Source organism: Python bivittatus, unplaced genomic scaffold, assembly GCF_059951505.1.
Source record: "Python bivittatus isolate LINGU-HERP-01145 unplaced genomic scaffold, Pbiv_v1 ctg000440_np1212, whole genome shotgun sequence".
Lineage (NCBI taxonomy): Eukaryota > Metazoa > Chordata > Lepidosauria > Squamata > Pythonidae > Python > Python bivittatus.
In genome coordinates this window covers 9338162-9361893 of record NW_028277063.1, presented here as the reverse complement: position 1 = coordinate 9361893, position 23732 = coordinate 9338162, and the positions used below count along the sequence as shown (strand labels likewise).

The window sequence follows — 23732 nt, the reverse complement described above, 5'->3', positions numbered from 1 at the left end:
ATCCTGACATTTCACCAGCAGTTGTGGCTGGCATCTTAAGAGGTATAGTGATCTACTCCATAGTGCACCTAGCCCAGAAACTCATCACCATTGGATTGATGCTGGCTGTGAAAGCCTGCATCAATAGATGAAGAGTTTGATTTTTTTTCCCCAATCCTTGCTTGGTTATCTCAATTTAAAAAAGAAATGAATAGAAAATGAATAGAATTTCCCACCTCAAAATAAAAGGCATTTTGCAATCTCACCCACTTTATAGACTTAGAGATCCACAGAGATCCAGACTTCTAAATGAATTTCTATACAAACTTCAAATAACAAATATGAGTTTCATGGAAAGTATTTTATAAAAGATAAGTGAAAGTAGAGGCCTTTCTTTCCCCTGGATTAACACATTTGAGGATTTATTTACTGTTTGGAGAATATTGAGCAAAGCGTGCAAAGGAAAATTTTTTAAAAATCTGGAACAAAAGCACAATTTAACAAATAAACACAAGGTCTTTATGCAGCGATATGAGAAAGAAGTAAAGCCTCTCGCTACCATTACTTTTTGGGCAGTGTTGTTGCTGAATGTTAAGAAATTCTCAATAATAGTTGCCAGTTAGGTATATATAACATGGAACATTAGTTGCATGTCTCCCCCACTCTTTGACTGACTGCTGTTCATTCTATGATGATGATGAAATTGGAACTAACCACAGGAGCGACCAAACCTCACTCATGGGTTATATCTATTTTGCATTCCCCAAAGCAACACTGGAGTAGATGAGGCCAACATTTTTAGCTGGTGGCAAAATGGAACATTTAAGCCTTGAAGTTTAAAATGATTTTTTCACAAAAGTCCCCTAATTCCCTGAAGTCAGGTTAATTTTTCCATGGAAGGGCCAAAAGCCCAAATGGCTAGGTTTTGGGCCCAGGCACTTAGGTGGTATCATAATGACATCTATCACGTTGCCAAAGGCTCTTGGAGACATTTTGTTAAAATCTGTATATGATAAAAAAGTTGTCCACTTCTGGCCTAGAATAAAATGTCAAATCCATATTACACAAATAAGACATCTGTTAAGGATGTAGGTACAATTTCCTAGCATTTGTAAGGAAATTGTTTTTGTTTTCCAGCACTTTGGAATCTGAGCAAACATGCAAAGCACAGCATAGCATGTGCCTTTAATATGTTGGGCCTTCTGGAAGTTGTAGTTCAGCAGTGTTTAAGAGCTATAGGTACTCTACTTTATGAAAGGGAAGGGATTTTGAGGGGAAGAAGGAGAAGGGCATCACAAATAAAGACTAGGCTTTATGGACAATGGATAACATTTGCACAGTAGGAAACAAAATCACACTTTCGCATTCAGAGATTGTTAGATAGTGCTGGTTGTCTGTATACAAAGAAACTATCATAGTTCTAAAAATAACACCAGATTCAGATGTGGATGTGGCCTATGACATTTTTTCCCCTCTTCAATTGTGTCTGATTCTCAGAGACTGCCTGGACAAGTCTCTGCGGTTGTCTTGGCAAAGTGTTTCAGAAGTGGTTTGCCATTGCCTCTTTCCTGGGGCTGAGAGAAAGTGACTGGCCCAAGGTCACCCAGCTGGCTTTGTGCCTAAGGTGGGACTAGAACTCAAACTGGCTATGACATGATTACACAGAAGGAAAAAAAATAGGTACTCATATTTTATTACTTTTTCTTTACTATCCTTTCCCTGTTATTAAGCTGGGGTCTTAGTACAAGAATATAGCACTTAGGGAAACAGATGCTGCCCAGTAAGCCAGCACTGGAGGATAAGATGGAGAAGATCTCCACAGCTACCATGTATTTTCCTCTTGTGCTCAAGTAGGTTGGCACAAACGACAGCCAAACACTGCAAAAGACCAACATGCTGAAAGCAATGAGTTTGGATTCATTAAAACTGGCAGGTAACTTCCTAGCAAAAAAAGCAGCAGTGAAACCAATAATGGCCAAAGCACCTAAATAACCCAGCACACAGCCAAACAAAAAAGTAGTTTGTTCATCACAAGCCATTATGATTATCCCTTTCAGTGAATGCATATCCATATGTGGGAATGGAGGGGAAATACTTAGCCAAACTGTGCAAAGTCCTGCTTGAATAAGAGAGAAGAAAAGGACAATGAAGATTGCTAGTCTTTTCCCCATCCACTTTATCATCCAGGATCCTGGTTTAATAACTGTGAATGCCATAACCACAGTGACTGTTTTAGCCAAAAGAGATGAGAGAGCAATGGAGAAGATAATGCCAAATGCTGTCTGCCGGGCAAGGCAGGTCATCACCTTTGGCTTACCAATAAACAGCAAGGGGCAGAGAAAGCAAAGTAGGAGGGAGATGAGAAGGATGTAGGTGAGGCTTCTGTTGTTAGCTTTGATGATGGGAGTGTCCTGGTGCTTTACAAAGATTCCAAACACAAATGCTGTGATCAGAGCAAAGACAGTAGCTGATGAAGCTAAAATGATCCCCAGGGGTTCATCATATGAGAGGTAGCTTATAACCTTGGGAATGCATTGGTCTTGATCTAGATTTGGATATTGATCTTCTGAACAATTGACACAAACATCCTCATCTGGAAATGAGTAGAAAAAAAATGAGACAAAGTTGTTAGTCTAAATACATGAATTGCAAGATGGAAAGTGACTGACTTAGCACTGCCTTAGTTAGGAATTTGGGCTCGAAAGCCTATGACAAGCCATTTTTAATTCTCAGGTACCATCTGTATAGTATACGTCATATAAGATTCAAAGCACAGAGGATGCAATTGGATAACATGGTAAACCATATTATAGTTGGGCTCTGTGGCTCATCTGAACTGAGAGATGGTTCCAGGTTCTGGTTAAGTCAGTATCTTGATGGTTTGTCATATGGTTACTTAATTATAGTTCTTTGGATCATCTAAACATGAATGTATGGTTAAGAAAATCCACCACAAATTTACCAACTGATCTAGGCTGATTTTCACATACAAATTACAAGCAGATGCTTTACTGAAAAGCATTTTCATTGGGCAGAAGGCATGCCTTCCCATCTATCATCTTGGAGGAGAAGGTTCAATATATCCTGTATCCTTGTCTAGATGGAGTTGCATTTTTTGTTCTGTCCTTTCTACCAGCCACGGTGTTTTGAATTAACCTCCCACTTGGGCTGAGAATGCTTTATTTTTGTTAGGAGACAGATCTACAGAAATATCTAGGAAAATTGCTAAATGGTGTTCAGATGTGATGGCCAGGAAACACATTAGGTTTATCTTTGCTAGGATAGTTTATAACTTTTTCTATTAGTATCATTTTCCCCTCCCCCATTATGTTTATCTGAATGTACAGTGTTTGATCTTTTGGACTTTGTAAGTAAACCAAAGTTTGTTTGTTTATATGTCATATTTTTATAGCCACCCATCTCATGCAAAGTGACTCTGGGCTGCATACAACAATTAAATAAAATAACAAGTGAATATAAACAAGCATTATAAAAAGATAAGTTATTATTAAGATAAAAACATTATGACACTTTTAAAAATTTAGATTTTAAAATATACAAACCTAACAGTGAGAGCAGAATATCAATTACAGTGGAGCCATCTAAGAATGTCTCCGGTTGAGGGACTTCCTAAATGATAGCAGGGAAGGGGCGAGCTAACTTCAGAGGGGAGAATGTTCCACAAGGAGGGAGCCATAGCAGAGAAGGCCTGCCTCCTGAGACCCACCAAATACAAGTCCTTGGCCAATGAAACACATAGCATACCTTCCCTGTCGGGTCTAATGGGATGGGCTGATGTGATCAGGGAGAGCTGGTCCCTCAGATAACTCATGCCATAAAGGGCGTTAAAGGTCAAAATCAGCACCTTGAATTGGACCCAGAAATCGGCAGCCAATGCAGCTTGCAGAACAGAGGTGTAATATGTGCTCTTCTAGGAGCACCCATAACTGCCCATGCCACCGCATTCTGCACCAGTTGAAGCTTCTGGATATTCTTCAAGGGCAGCCCCCTGTAAACCGCATTACAGTAGACCAACCTGGAGGTGACAAGGGCATGAGTGAGTGTGAGCAGAGCTTCCCAATCCAGGAAGGGGCGCAATTGGCGCACAACACGGAGTTGCTTGAGCAGGAGTCACGAGTCTAGGATGCACTGGCTCTGTAAGGGGCAGTGCCACCCTATCCAGCACCAAAGATGGTATAGTTCCAGAACCGGCAGGACCCCAAACCCAAAGCCACTCAGTCTTTCCAGGGTTCAGTTGAAGCCTGTTGTTCGCCATCCAGACCCTCACAGCCTCCAGACACCAGGATAAGGCGTCCACAGCATCACTTACTTCACCAGGGGTAGAGATGTATAACTATACATCTGATGATCATCAGCACACTGATGATACCTCACTCTGTGGTGATGGATGAGCTCACCCAGTGGTTTCATGTAGATATTAAATAGGAGACGGGAGAGCACTGAACCCTGCAGCACCCCACAGAGTAGGGGCCAAGGGCAGGACCTCTCCTCCCCAATCATCACTGACTGGAATTGACCCTGGAGAAAGGAGGCAAACCAGCAGAGCACCGTGCCACCCACCCCCAGTCCCCTGAGCCGATCCAGAAGGATACCATGGTCAATGGTATCCAAAACTGCCAAGACGGTCAAGTATGGCAAGGATGGATGCACAACCTCCATCCCGCCCATGAGATCATCCAGAAGTGTGACCAATGCTGTTTCTGTCCAATACCCAGGTCTGAATCCAGACTGAAAAGGATCCATATATCTGCTTCATCCAAGGCCCTCTGAAGCTGTTGTACAACCACATTCTCAACCACCTTACCCCAAAAAGGGAGATTAGATAATGGACAAAAGTTTTCCAATATGGTGGGATCTAGCGATGGCTTCCTGAGAGGGGGGCACACCAGAGCCTCTTTAAGAGGCAATGGAACAACATCCTCCCTCAAAGAAGAATTCACCACCACTAGAGCCCACTCACATGACACTCCCCAAGCCTCTTTCACAAGCCAGGAAGGGCATGGATCTAGGGAGTAGGTGGCTGAGTTCACAGCTTGAAGGACGCTGTCCACTTCTTGGGTCCAACAGGTTCAAACCGTTCCCAGATAACTGAGCAAGACTCCACCACGGGTATCTCCTCTGGACCTGCAACAAAACCAGCATCCAACTGCGAATGAATTTGAGCGATTTTATCTGACAGATGCTGAGCAAATTCCTTGGCAAAGGAAGGAATCCCCAGCTCCCTCTGAAACCCATCTGGGTCCATCAGTCTCCAGGGGTGGACCAATCTAATGGGTCCAGCCTCCCTGCAGTGGATATTGGTGCTAGTGTGATCTGACCATGACAAGGGAGACACCAAAAGCTCCTCCAGTTACAGATCACATAGCCAGTGCTCCAACAGGAACACCAAATCTGGAGCGTGACCAGTCTCATGTTGGGCTCTGGATGACCTGGTATAGGCCCATGGCCATCATGGTAGCCATGAACTCCTGAGCTACCTCAGACCCCACTCCAAGAGAAGGCAGGTTGAAGTCCCCTAGAACCATAGGTCTGGGGAACTCCACTGCCTACCCTGAGATGGAGTCAAGGAGCTCAGTCAGGGAAGTTGCTATGCAGCAGGGAGGCTGGTACAACAGCAACAATCCCAACTGATCCCTAGAGCCCAACCTAAGGAATAGAGTCACACATCTGGGGACCCCTTCTGGACCCAGCCAGGTTTTGGTAATGCATGCCAGGTTGGTCCTCTCATCAATTAAATCATGAATAAGGGAAGCCTTATTGCAGACCGCCCTGGCATTCAGTAGCAGCAGCCGGAGGCCAGGGCTACTGAAGGTCTGTTGACAGGATATTGAGGCTGAGATCATGGAGCTGTAACACGGAACCGGTATGAGATATTGGTCCCAAGTTCCTCTGGAATGGCCTGTTTCCTGTCTCCCACCATATCTCCCCATGCCCATAACCACCCTTATATTGTGGCTGTCCTCCACTCCCCCAGTGACAATCCCATCCCCAGACTCGTGCCCCCCATGACTCAAGGCTGGGAACCTCTTAGCGTCCTCCTCAAACATTCCTTAGAGGGCAAGCCAGACACCCTGAGGCACTTTACACAAGCTCTCAGCGCCCAGCCACCACCTCCCAGCTCACTACAACACTCACAACACATTCATACAATCTAACAATCACAAGAGCCCTCCCCACTCCCCTCACCAGCCAGTAAGGGGCTCTCTTCCAGTCACTCCCTACCAATTTCCCTCTGGCTCTCACCCAGGAGGAGGAATAACATCCAGACTCAGCCAGGAGATGGAGCGGGTTGCTTTTTTCTTCCTTCCTCAATGCCTTCCTATACGGGGGGGGGGGGGGGGGGAGCCAAGTGGCTTCCACAAGGGGCCCACAGCAGCCTGCCACTCTACTGTAACCTCCCCGCCCACCACTGTCCAACGACAAACAAAAAGAAGCAATACAAGAAGGATAGTCAATAGCAGAAGCATCCAGAGGCCAGCAGTGTCCAGCTATGCCCGCCAGCAGCAAAAGAGGACTGTCTCCACACAGTCAAACAGCTGAATCAGGCACCAGACACAGCCGAGTCCATAAACCTGTTCATCCTCCAGCCCTCTCCACAGCCCAGTCCCTCAGAGACCCGCCCCCAAACACTAAAAAATTAACAAAGCAGCCCAGTTCAAACAAGCCACTGATGAGTACAGGAAGCCACCATCCAGTCCGACACACCCCAAACAGGGGCAGCACAGAAATTGTGGCCAGCCAAACGTCCCAAAACGCTGCAAAATGCCGAAAAGCAGCAAGAGCGGCAAACGACGGGCGTGGCCGTTCTCTGCTCTGCTTCATTCCGTTCCTCTCCAGCTGTACTTATCTGACTCATGGCTCCTCTCTCCAGCCCAGGCAGAACCAAACAAACACCCCAACAGCACCCTCAAAACACAAGCAGAAAGCCACAACATTCAAGAGGACTGCTCGATAGTAGCTCCCTCTCTCTCCGCCATCTTAACCAGAAGTTAAGGAACTTTCAAGCAAAGCCAATGCTAAATGTTATAGTATGTTAAGGACTAGCTGATTTATTATTGCATAAACTTCCTTGAATCTTACGTTGTTAAATTAAATGAAATAAATAGCTGTTGAACAGAATCTGTCAGGAATAAGGGAAACAGCTTCTGAACTGAGATAGAAATAGCAGTGGGGATGGTGGTTGTGCTGCAAAACTCCCCCTAAAAAGTATTACAGGCAGGCAATAATCATCTGGAACAGTTTCAAAGTGCAGATTTTGAAAGAGGGATGATCACCTACCTCTACTGCCAGAAGTGTTGAATAAAAAGATGGCTGTCATATAGGTAAGTAAGATACTCAACTTGTGTGTGTGTGTGTGAAATGCTCTTGAAAGGAAGGGAAGGGACTGTTGTGATTTGATATTCCCAGGGCCATTTGCCGCCCCATTTCACTCTGGGATCAACATTAGATGTTATAAGGCAGTGTTGTCCAAACTTGGCCACTTTAAGATGAGTGGACTTCAACTCCCAGAATTCCCCAGCCAGCCATGCTGGCTGGGGAATTCTGGGAGTTGAAGTCCACTCATCTTAAAGTGGCCAAGTTTGGACAACACTGTTATAAAGGACCATTATTTATTTTTCTTAAGTATGAAAAATAATCCTATTAACCTGCAGCCCACATTGCCACTGAAAATAAAAATAATGTAATGCATTTTTTTTTAGGAAAAAAAACACATTTAGTGCAGAAATGGGATGAAAGGCCTTTGTAGCCTACAAACATCAAAAGGACAAAAAGAAACTCTACAAACTGGATTTTACTCCAGAGATTGCTAGTTTCAGATATCTGCAAAAAATGTATCTAACAACAGTCTTATACCCAGGGGGAATTTTCACCCACTCCAGATTTATAGTTTGCTAGAGGGGAAATGAAGCTCAAATATTCTACCTTTCTGGTTTGAAATCTTCCCTTCTGGACATGGAGCACAATCGTAACAACAAAATGGTTCTTCTTCCTTTGGCTTTTTGTGGTAACCAGGTTGGCAGTTGTCATTGCACAAAGAAATGGGCAGCACCTTCCCAGATATATCAATGGAGAATGTTATGCACAACAGTACATACTGACACTTAGAGTTCAGGCATTGGTGGTTAGAGAAGAAAGCTGACAAATGTTGAGCTTTGAAATGCCATTCAATTTCAGTGGCCATGGTGATTGGGGGGGAAATCATGAGAATAGAAGTCCCACACATCTAAAAAACATCAGGTTGGGAAGGGCTGAAGTAGAAGACTGAGCTGAACATTGGTTCTGAATATCACCTAACCTAATCCAATCTAAGATTTACCTTTCTAAGGGCAAATTCCTCTCCTGTTCCCCCCCACCCCACTCTGAAGTAGACCTAGATCTCCTATTTTGGAGGTATGAAAGACTTGCATAGCTCTTAAACACTAGTCCATGGGGCAAAAAGGGAACCAGTGTGGTGTAACGATGAAGGTGTTGGGCTAGAACTTGGGAGACCCAGGTGCTAGTCCATCCTCAGCCATGGGAGCTTTCTCGATGACTCTGAGCAATTTACTCTCAGTCTAACCTGCCTCACAGGTTTGTTATTGTGGAGAAAAATAGGAGCAAGCGCTATGTATGCCACATTGAGCTCTATTTACAAAAGGTGGGATAGAAAAGTAATAAACAATTGCACTCTTATAGCATCCTTAATGTATCACTTCTCACAGTGCTATACTCTTTGGATATATTATAAAATCCTAAACAAAGAAACCTCTCATTATCTTAATATCTGTCTTTTAAAGCTGAAACTTGCTAAAGAACTGAATAGTCAAATATAATACGATTTACTAATCTATGTTCCAATGATCTTGTGACTTCAAAGACCCACCATTTGATCTCACCTGGTTAAATGTTTTTTGCCACACAATATGCTCATCCTGAATTGATAATTCTTTGCCTGGAGTAGCTTGAGGGTCCAGCCTTCCAACTCTGACTCTAGCAGAAGATTTGTTAGGGAAAGTCACCCAATTTGTAACATCAAAGCCAGTTATCAATTCTCCATTCTCATCAAAGTGCACTGTTTCTCCAGCAGTGTTATTAAATGAAATACTCTTTAGAAAAGGATGGAGCTATTTTGAAAGAGAGAAAAAGAGGAAAAGATTCAGAAGGACAAAGAGAAGATGTTGAAATGCTCACAATGAGACTGCTAAGCTACAGTTCTTCAGACTTTAGACTGGGTCTAAATCTAGATTCAGCCCTTTGAGTGGTTAGACAGATGTCATACCAAAAGTCAGATCAGTTTCCTTGAGAGGTTGAATGTCTTTCTACTGATGGATCCTGTGCAGTAAAAGAAAGAAAGAAAATGGTATATTTAGCAATGTTATTTTTCCTAAGTAGCAAGGACTGAGCTGTTGGCTTCCAGCTCTACTCCCTCTTTTGGTTTTCTTTTTTTCTTTTACATAGTTGCAAACTCCTTTATGACATTATTTTTCAAAAGGAACTTATAAAAGTAATTCAGAAATAAAATAAAATTATGATGGCTCTATGGAAAAGAAAATCACACACGTGACATTGCTGACAAGGTCTCTATGTAAAAGAGGAGAGGAACTCACCATGGTTTACAGTAGATGATCATACCTCATACTTTCAACAGATGATCCTTGGATGAATCAGCAGTAGGCAGATATGTATGTATGGAAAATAATACGGTTTTGCAAACTGAAAACAAAGCAGGACATTGAGATGTCATTACCTGCCATGGCTTTAAATTCCCAAAATCCAGCATCTTGCCAGCAGGCCATGATCTGTGTTTGGATTTGGACTCATACATGTTGTGCAGAGCATATGCAAGAGCAAGAGCAGCATTATAAACATTGTAAGTATGGCCAGTCATGCTCATTTCAAAATAAGTGCTTGGAAGGTTTTCAAGTATCTCTTTTCCAGTGCAGCTTTCTTTGGTCTCCCCACCCTCTTGCACAATAATGTTTTTGAATGAACAGTTGAAACTCTGCTCCCAGAAGTCTTTGACAAAGCCATCTTCCTTTGCCCAGGAGGGATTTATGCTTTGAAGAAATGTCCTGAATCCTAGGGGTTCATTGGAATGAAGAGACAAAGATATGGCCCCATGGAAGGGTTGCATGTTACGATCTCCATTGTATGTACTGGATCTGAAATCCCACTGTGGTGTCAGAATCCACACCTTACCCAAATATGAATCCAAAATAGTCACATGAAGTTTCCAGCTCAAATTCAGCAAGGATGGAGGTGTACCGTATACAATGAACACATTTGCGTTGCTTCCCATAAGAGTTGAAAATATTTTTACCTCATTTGAGAACACATCCAGCATACTATCTGCAAAAGTCCATTTTAATGTTTTTTCCACAAAGGCCAAACAGATGCCGTTTGCAAAAATCATAGGTCCCAGTGTTTGCAAAAACTTATCTCCATCATTGTCATCTACAGTGAAGAGCCCAACCCAAGTCCATCTGAAATGCAAAAGTAATTGGACAATCCCAGTGCACTGATGGAATTCATTTGGAACCATTCGATACAAAGAAGAGAGTGACATTTTCTTATTCATACTGGAATCAAGGGAACCATAAACAAGCTAAAAGAATAGATTCAAACACTTTTTTGAAAGCAGTACATGATGTATATGATATGATCAGATCTGTTGCCAACATATTTTAACTGCCTAGCGAATATTTCATATAAAATGAAGGTTATACTTTATGTATTCAGGCTTGCATAGCTGGATATTTCTCAGCAAAAAATTCTCATTTAGAGACAATTATATGCAACCTTTTCTCATCTGAATAACAAGCAAAGCAGGGGCACATTCCAAAATAGCAATGGATCCAAGGTAAAAACTAAATTCGAGTTCACTTAATTTACAATTAAGTGTTCTTAAAATTAAATCTCTTTAATGCAAACATTCTTCAGTGAGGTATTTAATACTTTCTGTCTGCTATCATGGGAACAATTGCAATGTATTATGATTTATTATTACTTATATTATTTGTTGCTATTACTAGAGGCATTTTTAATAATGTTTAGATGTCATTAGAAGATTCACTTCAATTGCTTTGGGGGGCTGCATGCAGTCCTAAACCTCAGGCCTGTACCTCTTATTCAAATTGGGGCTGAAGCTACAGTCAAGATACACACGTTCCTGGAATGAACGTATGGTGTATAGGAATGCAGATCCTGAAAAAATATGATCTCTGATCATATAGCATGTTTTACTTTTATTAAATGATTTTAGTTTCTGTCATGACTTTTCATATGGAAAACAATAGGACAGAATGCAAATCTTAAGTTGGATTCAATCCAATATTGACATTTCTGAATTTCTCTGAGCAACCCTGGTTTGGTATTATAAGAAGAAAAACTGTAGTGGGGATGAAGTAGTTATCCATGGTATTTGATAAAGAGAATTTAACTTTTTCCACCATTCTTATGTGTGTACATCCTAATAGATAAATAAATATATCTCCTGATAAAATAACAGAATTCCTTCAATTTAAGGGCTGATATTCAAAGAACCAAACCAATCTCTTTTAATTATATATGCTCTCCCTTTTAAAATGAATAGCCTTTCATGATCAAAGTGAGGAAAAGTCCAATTTCACTTGAAATATTTTCTATCACGTTTCAACCCTACCTGTGGGATCTTGTAGGTGTCTAAGACAATGGCCATATACAGGGTGGTCTCAGAACAAAATCCCCCAATGGTGGCTATCAGAGAACTTTGGATATCACATCTATAGTTGGGCAAAAATCTATGCCGGGTGAAAAGAAGACCAAAGGTGCTCATAAAAGTCATTTGTGGATCATAATAGCTGTCATAGATGTGGAATCCCATTGTGGTGTTTGGTAGAATGGAAGGATTGTCATTGATTTCCTTTATAGCAAATACCAAGGCAAGGGCATGCTTGTAGTTTTTTGGCATCATACTGCAATGAAAGAGATTTGCTGTGTGATAGAAGTACAAAAAGCATCATCATCATCGTGGTTGTTTGTAGGTTGGCTTGTAGCCTTTCATCCTGAATAAATAGCAACTACCTTTCTGAAATATGTATGAAGGAAAATATTCTATATTTCATAATGCCAATATAGCTATCTCCTACTCTCAAACTTCTGCTTTCAAAGTACATTCTTACTGTTGATGCATTATAGTGATTTCAAAGGTCTATATAATTTATATTGGAGAAATTATTTAGGAGATGTGATATGTCATATTTTATAAGAATTTTAGACCTCGTAAGCTATCTAGAGTCAAACAATAGGAGTAGTTCATGCCTAATTTTATATAATAAATATGAATAACCATTTCACATTGCACAATTAGCCGATTCTGCCAGGATCATTTTTGTGAAAGAGGAAAGACTGCCAAACTTATTCATGTTAATAGCCCCCCCAACTCTCTCTCTCTCTCTCTCTCTCTCTCTCTCTCTCTTTGTTGCTACTTAGCATCACCATTTCCAAGATATTTTTTTTCCTCAGTTATGGGGAACATTGGTAAATGTACATTGTTAAAGGTGAAAGGATTGGAGGGAGATGGGAATAGATTAAAGTAGGAACAAACTAATCCTGGGAGATTATTTGTGCCTATCCCAATTCTGCTCATAAGATTGCAAGCAGGGGCACTTCAAATTCTTGTCAAGCCCTGTTCCCAATCAATAAAGTCTAAGCAAAAGGAGGAGAGAACTCCTTACATCGCTTCCTTGATCAACACTGGAGAGGGTTCTTCACCAAAATTAGTTGGGAAACGCAGATAAAAGACTTGGGAAGTAATTTGTCCAATGGTAAGGTCTCCTGGCTGGTAAAACTCATGCAAAATGGGAAGTGGGTCACTTATGCTGCACTTGGTGGAATCAGACTTTGTACTGGGATGAATGGATCGCAGTTTGCACACAGTACGAGGCAATAACCCAAGCAGGACTATAAAAAGCATCATCATCTTGAGGATAAAACTTGCTTCCCAGGTCCTCATTTTCCCTTTCCCCTCAGCTGTCTTTTACTTCTAATGCAATGGTGGTTAACACTACTGCTTTGATGAATAGTGGCACCCTCATCTGCAGCCTGATTTAAAAGAGGATGTTGCAGTGGTTTTAATGTTTCTAAATATTACATCTGCTGTGCATATAGTTTCATGACCTCACACAACTTCTTGCTACTAAAAGTCCTAAAGACCAAAATGACAGAGTCCTTTTTGCTGCAGGTCCTTTCCAGCTCTCCTTAAATATACTCTCTGGCTTTGTTTCTTTATTCTATTACCCAGATTTCCACAGAATCTTGACTGGCAGGGAAATTCCTTAGAGAAATGCAGTTAATTACACTGTGTTTCCTTATTGCTGACATTGTTGTAGCACTAGATACACCAGAATCTGGAGTATCAGACTCCCACTTCTCCATCCTCGGAAATCCCAAGCAGGCTTTTGAATGGCCTTAGTAGAGCCAAGTTCTCTCTCCTGAAAGCCAGATGTATAAATTATAAATTCATGTGTTATGATGATTACAGTCTGAAGACCAGTTTGGAGAACCATGACTAAGAATGGAGAACTTAGGTTCTTCATATATTTATGAGGATTCATTATAGCAGATACCATTCTTTCCATGTCCCTTCAGTGAGAAATTTGGAGCAGCTGGCTGAGGAAAGGTTTACTACTTTTTTGTCTACCTTTTAATGTTTTTCCTTAAGCCTCTGCAAGCCACCAGGGGCTTAATGGTGATGCAGGGACATCAATGGTTGGGGAGGGGATTTTTAGCCCTCTTTTGAGGGACTGTTTAGCCCTCTTTTGAGGGACCAAGGTGCCTTTGGTTGGAGGTTGAAATGTTGTGCATGTGCATATTTCTAATAATGGGAATGTAACCTGAGCAATGATCCATGAAGCAGCTTTTATAACTATTAAATAAAGGAAATTTATTGACAGGAAACATTATGTGGTCAGGCAAAGTCTAGACCCTACCAGGAGAATCTGTATGTGCTCTAAGTATGTGTGTGTGCCTGGGAAGAATAGCAAAAGGAAGAGGCCTCAGATTAGCAGACTTATAAAACAAAGAGCAAGCAGAGTGATAGACAAAGAGGAGGTGCAGAGTAAATCCTTAACTCCCTATCTATACCTAATGGCCCTTTCTGGTCAGTAGTTCATAAGGTGCTGAAGAGTCACTGCCACTGGACTGGAATCTTCAATACATTTAGAAAGTAAAATAAATGCAGTTAGTCCACCAGAACACCTCTTTGACCTGTAATTTCTTTAAACAAAAAAACACCTTGGGGAATCCTTTTTTGTCAGTGAATTGCCACCAAAATTATTGCAATATTGGAGGACTCCAGGAGTTGCAAAAAAACAAAAACAAAAACAAAAAAACCTGATGAGCTTTGGGATTGTAGGATGGTCTGTAGGGTGCTTCTTCCTTTGGGAGAAAACCAGGAACCAGCACTTGGAGAGGTTTTGGTTCTTTCAAAACACTTATTCAGATAAAAGTGCAGCAGGTTTTCACTCATTTATACCTCTTTGTATCAATATTTTACGTGACATCTGAAAGAGTCCATTTGTGTAGGAACTACACAGGAGATTTAGGAACTTGTTCTATGGAGGGCCACCATGAGTGTGTAAGGATCGCCGGATTCAACATTGAATAAAACCCTCGTGAGACATGGGCTTGGATGAAAGTTACTTTACTCGAGTGTAATGCATAATGGTTACAGACAAAGCCAGGATTGGCTTGGCAGGTTTCCTTACAGTGTTTATATGGGGTTTCTCCCTTGCCCCGCAGTACTCCTGGGTTCTGCCACTGCCCATACCTGGGTCGCCCTTCCGTTGTCGAGCTCCCCCTCCCTTCTCCTAATGGCAGTTTCAGCCTGCTTCCTTTGTCTTGTAATCACTGTGCTCGTGGGGCTTTTTTTCCGCGGGCTAAACTGGAGGTTTTTAATTGGTTGCTGACTGTTGCTGAATTGCCGAGTTCCTTGAGTATTGTGGTTGCTGTTGCCTGGGGCATTTGGGGAAGCCGGCTGTGTTACAAGGTATCTGTTTTCCCCGTTGTTCTCGCCCTGGGTTAATTGCCGCCACCTGTCTGCAATTGAAGTCCGCTTGCCTGTTTACCTTTCCCAGCCGCCTATGCCTGAAGCTGTGAAACTGACTAGCGGCGGTGAAACTGAAACAATGCCGCTGCTTGGCCGTGCTGGGCTGAATCTGACAGACTGCATGTACATATGAAGGAACTTTCAGATATTCTACTAAATGTTATGAATTGAGGTTGGCAGTCTCAAGTAGACATGATTCTACTTCTCCTTGCAGGTACATTGAATGTAATAAAGCTTTATCGGCAAGATCCTCTTTTATTAATGTGCTGTTCAATAAAATGCTGCGTGGATTCAAACAGATATCAAGATAGACTTACAGGTACAAACAGTCACAATTCCATGTATTTTCCCCCTGTCCAACAGGTTAGAATATAGTAATGACATGATGTAATGGGTGCCAGGACTCAGTCTGACTGCCCATCAGCATGACAGCTCTCTGTAAACTGACCAAATTGGGTGCAGGGAGAAGCTGGAGAAAGAAACATTTCATCTGAAAATGAATTGGATGTAGCAGTGGGCTGAGGACAAAAAATCCAGAACGAAGATTGCCAATGCATCCCTATGGGAGTGGCAATTGGTAGAGATTCAGAAGGCTGCTGACTCCTCCATTCTAAGTTGCTCACTCAGTCCCACGAACCAAAGAAGAGCCATTATTAAGAAGCTGAAAACAATTCCAGGAGCCACGTTCAGCATGCTTTCTCTACTGAGTTTTTCAATGGATAGATGGGCCCAAGTATTATAGATGGGGCTGGAGATGCCTAAAATATAAATACATTTCTTTATTTATATATTTTAATTAATTTATTTATTTAACAAATTTCTATGGCTGCCCATCTCACTGTACATGTCTCTGCGTGGTGTACAACCAACAATTAAAACCATGCCAGAGGTGTCAAAACTTAAAAGATAAATAAAAACCAAGTTTGTGGGAGAAGAATATCCATATAAACACAGCACAACTATTGTGCAGGCTCCCTATGGGATCCCCAAGGTTGCTGGAAAAACCATGTTTTCAGACCTTTCCAAAAGGCTAACAAGGCTGAGGCTAACCTCACCTCAGGGGGGATGATGTTCCAGAGAGCAGGAGCCACAGCAGAAAAGGCACACTGTCTGGGTCCTGTCAAATGGAACTCTTTAGCAGACAGGACTTACAACATACCCCTCCTGCTCAACCTGATGGGATGGGTAGATGTGATCGGGAAGAAGAGGCCCTTCAAATAGCCTGGCTCCATGCCTTGTAGGTCAAAACCAGCACTTTGAATTGCACCCAGAAGCAATTCAATGCAGCTCATAGAATAGAGGTTTAACATGTACTATCCTAGGGGCACACATAGCTGTCCATGCAGCCACATTCTACACCAGTTGAAGCTTCCAGATACTCTTCAAGGGCAGCTCCATGCACAGTGCATTACAGTAATCCAGTTTGGAGGTGACCAGGGTGTGAATGACTGTGAGTAGAACCTCATGATCCAGGAAAGGGCTCAACTACAGCACAACACAAATCTGTACAAAGGCCCTCCTAGCCATGACTGCCATCTGCTCCTCAAGCAATAGTCATGAGTCTAGAAGGACTCCCAGATTGCACACTGGGTCTGTCTGGGGTAGTGCCATCACATCCAGTACCAAAGATGGTAAAGTCCCAAATCCAAAAGGCCCCAAACTCCGGAGCCATTCAGTCTTAGCAGGGTTCACTTGAAGCCTATTGTTTCCCATCCAGACCCTCACAGCCTCCAGGCACTGGAACAAGACATCAACAGCATTGCTTAGTTCGCCAGGGGCAGAGATGTATAATTGGGCATCATCAGCATACTGATGATATCTCACCCCATGGTGATGAATGATCTCACCCAGTGGCTTCATATAGATTTTAAATAGGAGTGGAGGATACTGAACCCGCCGGCACCCCACATAATAGGAGCTACGGGTGGGACCTCTCACTCCCAATCAACACTGACTGGTACCAGCCCCATAGGAAGGAAGAGAACCAGCCCAATATGGTGCTGCCCACTCCCAGCCCATGGAGCCAATCCAGAAGGATATTATGGTTGATGGTATCAAAAGCCACCAAGAGGTCAAAGATAGCAAGGACAAATGAACTACCTCTGTCCCACTCCTACCAGAGATAATTCAAAAGTGTGATCAATGTTGTTTCTGTCCCAGGCCCAGGCCTGAATCCTGACTGAAAGGGGTCCAAATAATTTGCTTCATCCAGGGTCCATTGAAGCAGGTATGCAACAACCTTCTCCATAACTTTCCCTAAGAAAGGGAGGTCAGATATTGGACAAAAATTGTCCAGTATGGTGGGATCTAGTGATGGCTTCTTGAGGAAGGGTTGAATCAAAGCCTCCTTAAGGGGCACTGGAACAACCCCCTCTCTCAAGGATGAATTAACCACTGCTAGAACTTAACCACACGACACCCCCTGGACAGCCAGGAAGGGCATGGAGATAAGGAGCAGGTGTCTGACCTCATAGTCATAAGGACCCTGTCCAGTCCCTCAGATCCAACAGGTTCAAACCATTCCCAGATAACCAGGCAAGACCTTGCCCCAGGCATCTCCACCAGATCTGTACCAAAGGTGGCATCTAACTGGGAACTGAAGGAGCTGAAGGCTCAACGAGGTCATTATCTCTCAGTCCAACTTATCTCATATGGCTCTTGTGGGGTAAAATGAGGGAAGACCCCATTTGTGAGTTACCCTAAGCTCCCAGAGGAAAAATGGGATATACAAGTATCATCAACAATAACAATAACAGAGTTTTGAAATGTACAGTCCCTTAGATTTCCTTTGTGCTTCTGCAAATTTAGGGACTTTGATACAATCAGTCTGGATGGGAATGAATAATGGAATAAACTGAGATAAACATTTTCTTAGTTCTGTTTGCCTTTGAGAAATAGATTGAAAATTGAGTTCATGCTTATTAAGAGATACTGTAGTCCTGCATACGTTAAAGACACTATATGCCTACATCTTCTATTCAGTTTCAGGAGGTCTCTTGCAGAAGTATGCTGAATGTAGTCTAGTGAAGTGTCCAGTAGCTAAGAGACAAGTAACAAGAAAATAAAGACAAGGAAAATTTAATTTCTCCAAACTATTTTTAAATAAGTTCCTCTAAAATTGACATAAAGCCAACTATAAAAGATGACAAATCAATTTCCTGCAAATCAATTCATTCTCAATCTATTCATTTTCCTTTTGCTAACCAACTCATTTCTCCCTGCCTGTTTCTTCTGAATCATAACCCAATTACATGCACACATACAGACACACACACAGAGAGGTGAAGTCCAGGATCTCTTGATAGCTATCTTTTTAAAAATCTGAATGTTTGTCACGCTCATGCCAAAATGAAAGAAAATTGTTTTGTTGTTGCAGAAGGCAGGGTTATTTTATTTATTTGAACCATCTTTTTCAAATATCATCCAATGTACTATATTACAAATCAGATAAAAGCCACAATAACGTAATCCTGAGCAGTGTAATCACTGTCCCAGAGGGCAATCACTTGGAGTGGATGGGTCTGTGGGCCTGTCAAAAGTGGAGTGAAGAGCTTGATGATTTTGAAGAGTTTGAAAAAAATCTTTTGCCTTTTGACAGTTACCCTTTATTGGAGAAAATGTCAGCAACGCAGATTATTCCAATATCAAGACATTTTTAATTAAATAATGCTAGGCTATCTTAATTTAACTTGGGTAATTAGCAGTGGGTTGGAACAATGAACAGGAGTTAGTCAGATACTACAACAAATGAGCATCAAGTCTGCATAATATAATTCCCTAACCCTTTATATCCATTTCTCCCATTTCATTAAAAAAAGTATAAAAGAAATGGTTAGCTTCCCTTCCTCTATATTTTTAGTAAATATTGTATATTCTTGTTTTCTTTTGCCAGAAAATCTGAGCAGTTCCTAAGCAAGAGCTGAAAAGCCACCGAGCCACTTTTTTTTCAATTCAGTTCAGTTGTATATCTTACAACTGGCTTATTGGACATTTGTACTATTAGTTGATCTAGATAATTAAAACAAAACATATTTTTTCAGATTTAATTGTCTTCAGTATATAATCATTTGAAGAAAGTTTAGATAATTTAGCTAGGTTTTTTTTTGCTAAATAAATACTAAATTTTGAAATTTTGAAATCTGTGTTTCTAAGAATAGATGAATGCTGCTTCATTTATATGTTAAAAATAATGTAACTTATTTCCTACCTTGCTTCTGAAACTGATAACAAGGTTGACAGCTATCAAAACTGGGAAAAGAAGCAGACTGGTGTACCTTCACTAAAAAAGGAACACATCCAGCCTTTTACATAAAAAAAGTGGGGAAAAAATCAGAAAAGATTGTTGCCACCACCCTAAATTGCCTACGTATAGGTGTTTCATTTAAAGTCAAGTACTTGCTTGAATATGTCTGTTTCTAGCATATGAATACTATTAACCTGAGTTTTTATATTCTTGTTCCTTGGATTAAATGTTTCCAGTCTAATTTGAAAATTTAGGGTAAAGAAAATCAGAAGAAAATGGCTTGCTTCCTAGATGTTTTGTTTTGTTTTGTTTTATCATTTCATTTCATTTCATTTCATTTCATTTCATTTCATTTCATCATTTCATTTCATTTCATTTCATTTCATTTCATTTCATTTCATTTTTGCTTCTGTTCTTGTGTTTTAGAGTTACCTCTTCCTTATTAATTGCTCCTTGTTGTTCAGTTCAGGCCTGAATATAATTATGTAGCATTTAGGGAAAAAGATGCAGCTCAACAGCCCAGCACTCGAAGTTAAGATAGAGAAGACCTCCACAACCACCACATATTTTCCCTTGGTGCTCAGGTACATTGGAACGAAAGACACCCAAACGCTGCAAAAGACCAACATGCTGAAGGTGATAAATTTGGCTTCATTGAAACTGTCAGGTAACTTCCTGGCAAAGAAAGCCACAGAGAAGCTGACCATGGCCAGGAAGCTCATATAGCCCAAGACAAGGTAAAACATGGTAGCTGAGCCCTCATTGCATTCTAGGATGATTTCCTCATGGAAAGAGTATGTGTCCCTATCTGGGAATGGTGGGGAAGTAAACAGCCAAAGAGAACAAATGCACACTTGGATAGAGGAACAGGAAAGGACAATAGTATCTCCCAACCTTCTCCCTACCCATTTCCTCATCTTGGACCCAGGCTTGGTAGCCACAAAGGCCAGAAGGACAGTAATTGTTTTGGCCAAAACACTGGAAAGGGCCAAAGAGAAGACAATGCCAAAGGCTGTTTGTCGGAGAAGACACGTGATAGGTGTGGGTTTTCCAATGAAAAGGAGAGAGCAAAGGAAGCAAAGGCAAAGAGAGAAGAGAAGAGCGTAGGTGAGACTTCGGTTGTTTGCTTTGACTATAGGAGTGTCCTGGTGCTTCCAAAAAGTTCTAAGTACCCAAACTGTTGTCAGAGCAAAAGCAATTGAAGACACCATTGAAGTCATCCCTAGCAGCTGTTCATAGGAGAGGTAGTTTAAAAGCTTTGGGATGCATTGGTTCTGTTCAATATTTGAATATTCATCTTCTTGACATTCAGTGCAGAAATCCATATCTGGAAATTGGAGGAAGAAATAGATTTTAGATGAGAAGAATGAAATCTGGGGCAATCTAGGAAGGAAATAGAAGTTTCAGTGTCTTATTGGAGAGTTGAAGGGTTCTCCCATTTTCATTTTCATTTTGATTTCACTTCATTTCTTTACCCTTGCTTTTCAAAGAAATTCAAGCTGGCTTTTATGGTTCTGTCCTCTTTTATCATCCCAGCAATTATATGAAATTGGTTAGACTGAAGTCTAACTAAAGGTCATCTACTGGATACGTGGAACACATCATACTTTGTCCTGGGCCAGCGGGAACAGTCCCATTCTCTCTTTTGTGGTATCTTAACTTAATATGGTGCTTCTATTTTGAAAAGGAATCTTGTCTCATACCTTTCTGGGTAGAAATCTTTCTTTCTGGACATGGTACACAAATATAGCAACAAAATGGCTCCCCTTCCTTTTTTTTCTTATAGAGACCAGGATGACAGTGGTCATTACATACAGAAATCGGCAACACCTAACATAAACATAAGTGGAGAGTATTTAGGACTGACATATATGACCACCATTGATATGTATATGACCACAACAGAACCACGTTATAATAAAACGTAAGGAATTATATTTACTCTGAATTTGTGATCAAGACCAATTCATGGAGTTGTTAATAATTTTTAAATCCCTACATTTCATTATCTCTACAAACGAAGATTTCTTCCCATATCATCCTGTTGATACAAAGGTAATAGCAAAAAAACAAAAACAAAAAACCTGTCAGCATTTTAGACCAAGCCAAATCCAAACATGCAAGAGAATTCTTGAAAGCCTGGTATTCAGACAAGGCGGCAGTTAACAGACACATAGAGATAAACAGCATCTACATACTATTCAAAAGAGACAAAAGACCAGAAGATCACCTCACCATCATTCAATCACCAGCAATCATCTCCAGCAATCATCACCCAGATAAGCAAAGGTCACCACCAGGCACACAATCAAGCAGTCAACAATGAGCTACCCAAAGAGCAAAACAGAACCCCCACCCCCACCACACTGGCAAGGCAGGCCACAGCAGATAAATAGAGAGCAAACCTCATCCCATTTTAGCACTGTAGATGTTACCTAGCTGGGTAATGAAACGTTTGCAAGAAAAGAACCAAGCTCAGAGAACCCCAAGGACTCCACTTCTTTTTTTAAAATTCTCTTGCCTGGTCATTATAAATGGTTAAGAGTTGAAGAAATAACAAGAGTTTCAGTTGAGCATATTTAGAATTGAGAAAGTAGGTTTTGGTATTTGAAAACTGAATTGAAAGGAATATTGAATTGAATTGAATTGAACTGTACATTAGAATGCATTGCCCTTACTTTCTAGTGATGTGTCAAAAAATAGATTTTGCCTAGGCATTTTGTGTGTGTGTGTGTGTATGTGTGTATGTGTGTGCATAATGGGTAGTCTAAGGGGTTTCCCCCTTTTAGCTCCTGTGTGAGGCAGGACAAATCCCAAAGCAAAGTGACTGATGAAGTAAGATTTGTCATTCCTCAATTTATATGAAATTGATTGGATAGTCACTCTCTTTTGAAGAAATGAAAAGATAAACATAGTGGAGCTATACACGTTCAGTTGTGTCCATGGGAGGGACCCAGATCTCAGAGTAATAAAAGCAGCACTGTGTCATTATGAGACACACCCACACCCCTTCTTAATGTGCATCATGACATTGCCGGCATGACCCAAAGGGACAGAGCCTGCAGCACAACACTACTTTCATAATTCTGACAAAAGCAGCAACAGCAAACATAATTCTGGACAGCACTTGTTAGCCCTTCAAGGTAAATCAGACTAGGAAACCAATGCCATGGAGGTCAGTAGTACTTTTATTGTAAAGTTATAGAAATGGAATCTTGCAAGTCTTCTTGAATCTTGAATGTACTTCTCCCCTCCCTCCCTTCCTCCTTTTATCTGAACTAGGGAGAGGCTTATGTGAGATGTTTACATACATTATATTCTTATCTGGGACTCAGATCCCTTTTATCTGACAGTTGCCTTGGTAATGAATCTCCTCCTGTTCTCAAGGCCATTCCTTCTGTCCTCTACAGTACTGCACACATCAGTTGTTTAAACCAAGTCACCACCTAAACTGCTGCAGAGAGTGCTGAGTGTAAAAAACCTGTTTTCTGAACTGCAGATTTCAACCTTTAAGGAAAGTGTACCTTTCCCCCCATTAATCTCCAGATGGGTTCTTGATGCTTCCTCAAGTCTTTCAAAGTTTCTCCAGAATTCAAAGATGGTATACAGAGGTGGAACTAAACATGATTAGCATGTTTTTGACACTTAATTGAAAATTTTCAGGTGATTTCCTCTATTGTGGTAAAAAGCATAGGGCATAAGACTGATCGCCTTCTTAGACCTCCCAAGACTATCTCAGTGTTGATTCCCAGAACAAAATATAGTCCATGGTCTCAAAAGCTAAAACTCCAGAAGAGCTATTAGGCTTCAGTATCCCTTTCCCAACATCTATTTTGCTGCCATTAATCATTCACAAGGATAATCAAAGACCATTTTATCCAAAGCTGAAGAGAACTGAGAGGCTGCATATTTTCTGTTCCTTTCCATGTTTAAGTCATCTAACAAGATAATCAAGGCAATCCCATTTTCCAAACTAGATCTCTAGCTCCATGACTACACACAATGATTATGATTCTTACTGTAATTTGAGAGGACGCTGTCTGAATCATTCCTTTTTTGGAATCAAGAATTTGAGATGACACTACCCTTTCTTAAATAAGAACTTGAGTTTTTTTTTTCTTACCTGGTTAAACCTTCTATGCCACACAATGCTTTCATCATGAATGGACAATCCTTTGCCTTGAGGAGCCAGAGGGTCGAAACTTCCAAATTTGACTCTAACATATGATTGATTGAGGAAAGTTACCCAGTTTGTAAGATCAAATCCAGTGACTAGTTCACCATTTTCATCAAAATGGACTGTTTCTCCAGCACTGTTGTTGAATGATATACCTCTCAGAAAGGGATGGAGCTAAGTCAAAGAAACAAGAACATTGATTATTGAAATCCTGAAAAATAGATTAAAACATTTATTGCAGAGAG

General features: G+C 41.1%; 2 protein-coding genes across 2 annotated transcripts; both read right to left on the bottom strand.

Moving 5' to 3' along the window:
- Positions 1 to 1673: 1673 nt before the first annotated feature.
- LOC148215792 (vomeronasal type-2 receptor 26-like) lies at positions 1674 to 11842 on the bottom strand. The gene is made up of 4 exons (XM_088142511.1): positions 11642 to 11842; positions 8877 to 9104; positions 7924 to 8050; positions 1674 to 2572 (listed from the first exon to the last, which is right to left on the bottom strand). Exons 1-4 carry the CDS (start codon positions 11840 to 11842, stop codon positions 1674 to 1676), a joined length of 1455 nt encoding a protein of 484 aa, XP_087998637.1.
- Positions 11843 to 19738: 7896 nt separating this feature from the next.
- On the bottom strand, positions 19739 to 21098 carry LOC148215791 (vomeronasal type-2 receptor 26-like). Its single transcript, XM_088142510.1, has 2 exons — positions 21014 to 21098; positions 19739 to 20637 (listed from the first exon to the last, which is right to left on the bottom strand). The coding sequence occupies exon 2, from the start codon at positions 20633 to 20635 to the stop codon at positions 19739 to 19741; it is 897 nt and encodes a 298-aa protein (XP_087998636.1). The 5' UTR covers positions 20636 to 20637; positions 21014 to 21098.
- Between the last annotated feature and the right edge of the window lie 2634 nt (positions 21099 to 23732).

Coding starts and splice junctions, on each gene's coding strand:
- LOC148215792 (XM_088142511.1), bottom strand. CDS start 11,842: ATGGGATTCCACATCTATGACAGCTATTATGATCCACAAATGACTTTT. Junction 9,105..11,641: donor ACACCTACAAGATCCCACAG/GTAGGGTTGAAA, acceptor CTTTCAAAATAG/CTCCATCCTTTTCTAAAGAG. Junction 2,573..7,923: donor GAAGATTTCAAACCAGAAAG/GTAGAATATTTG, acceptor ACTCATTTCCAG/ATGAGGATGTTTGTGTCAAT.
- LOC148215791 (XM_088142510.1), bottom strand. CDS start 20,635: ATGGATTTCTGCACTGAATGTCAAGAAGATGAATATTCAAATATTGAA.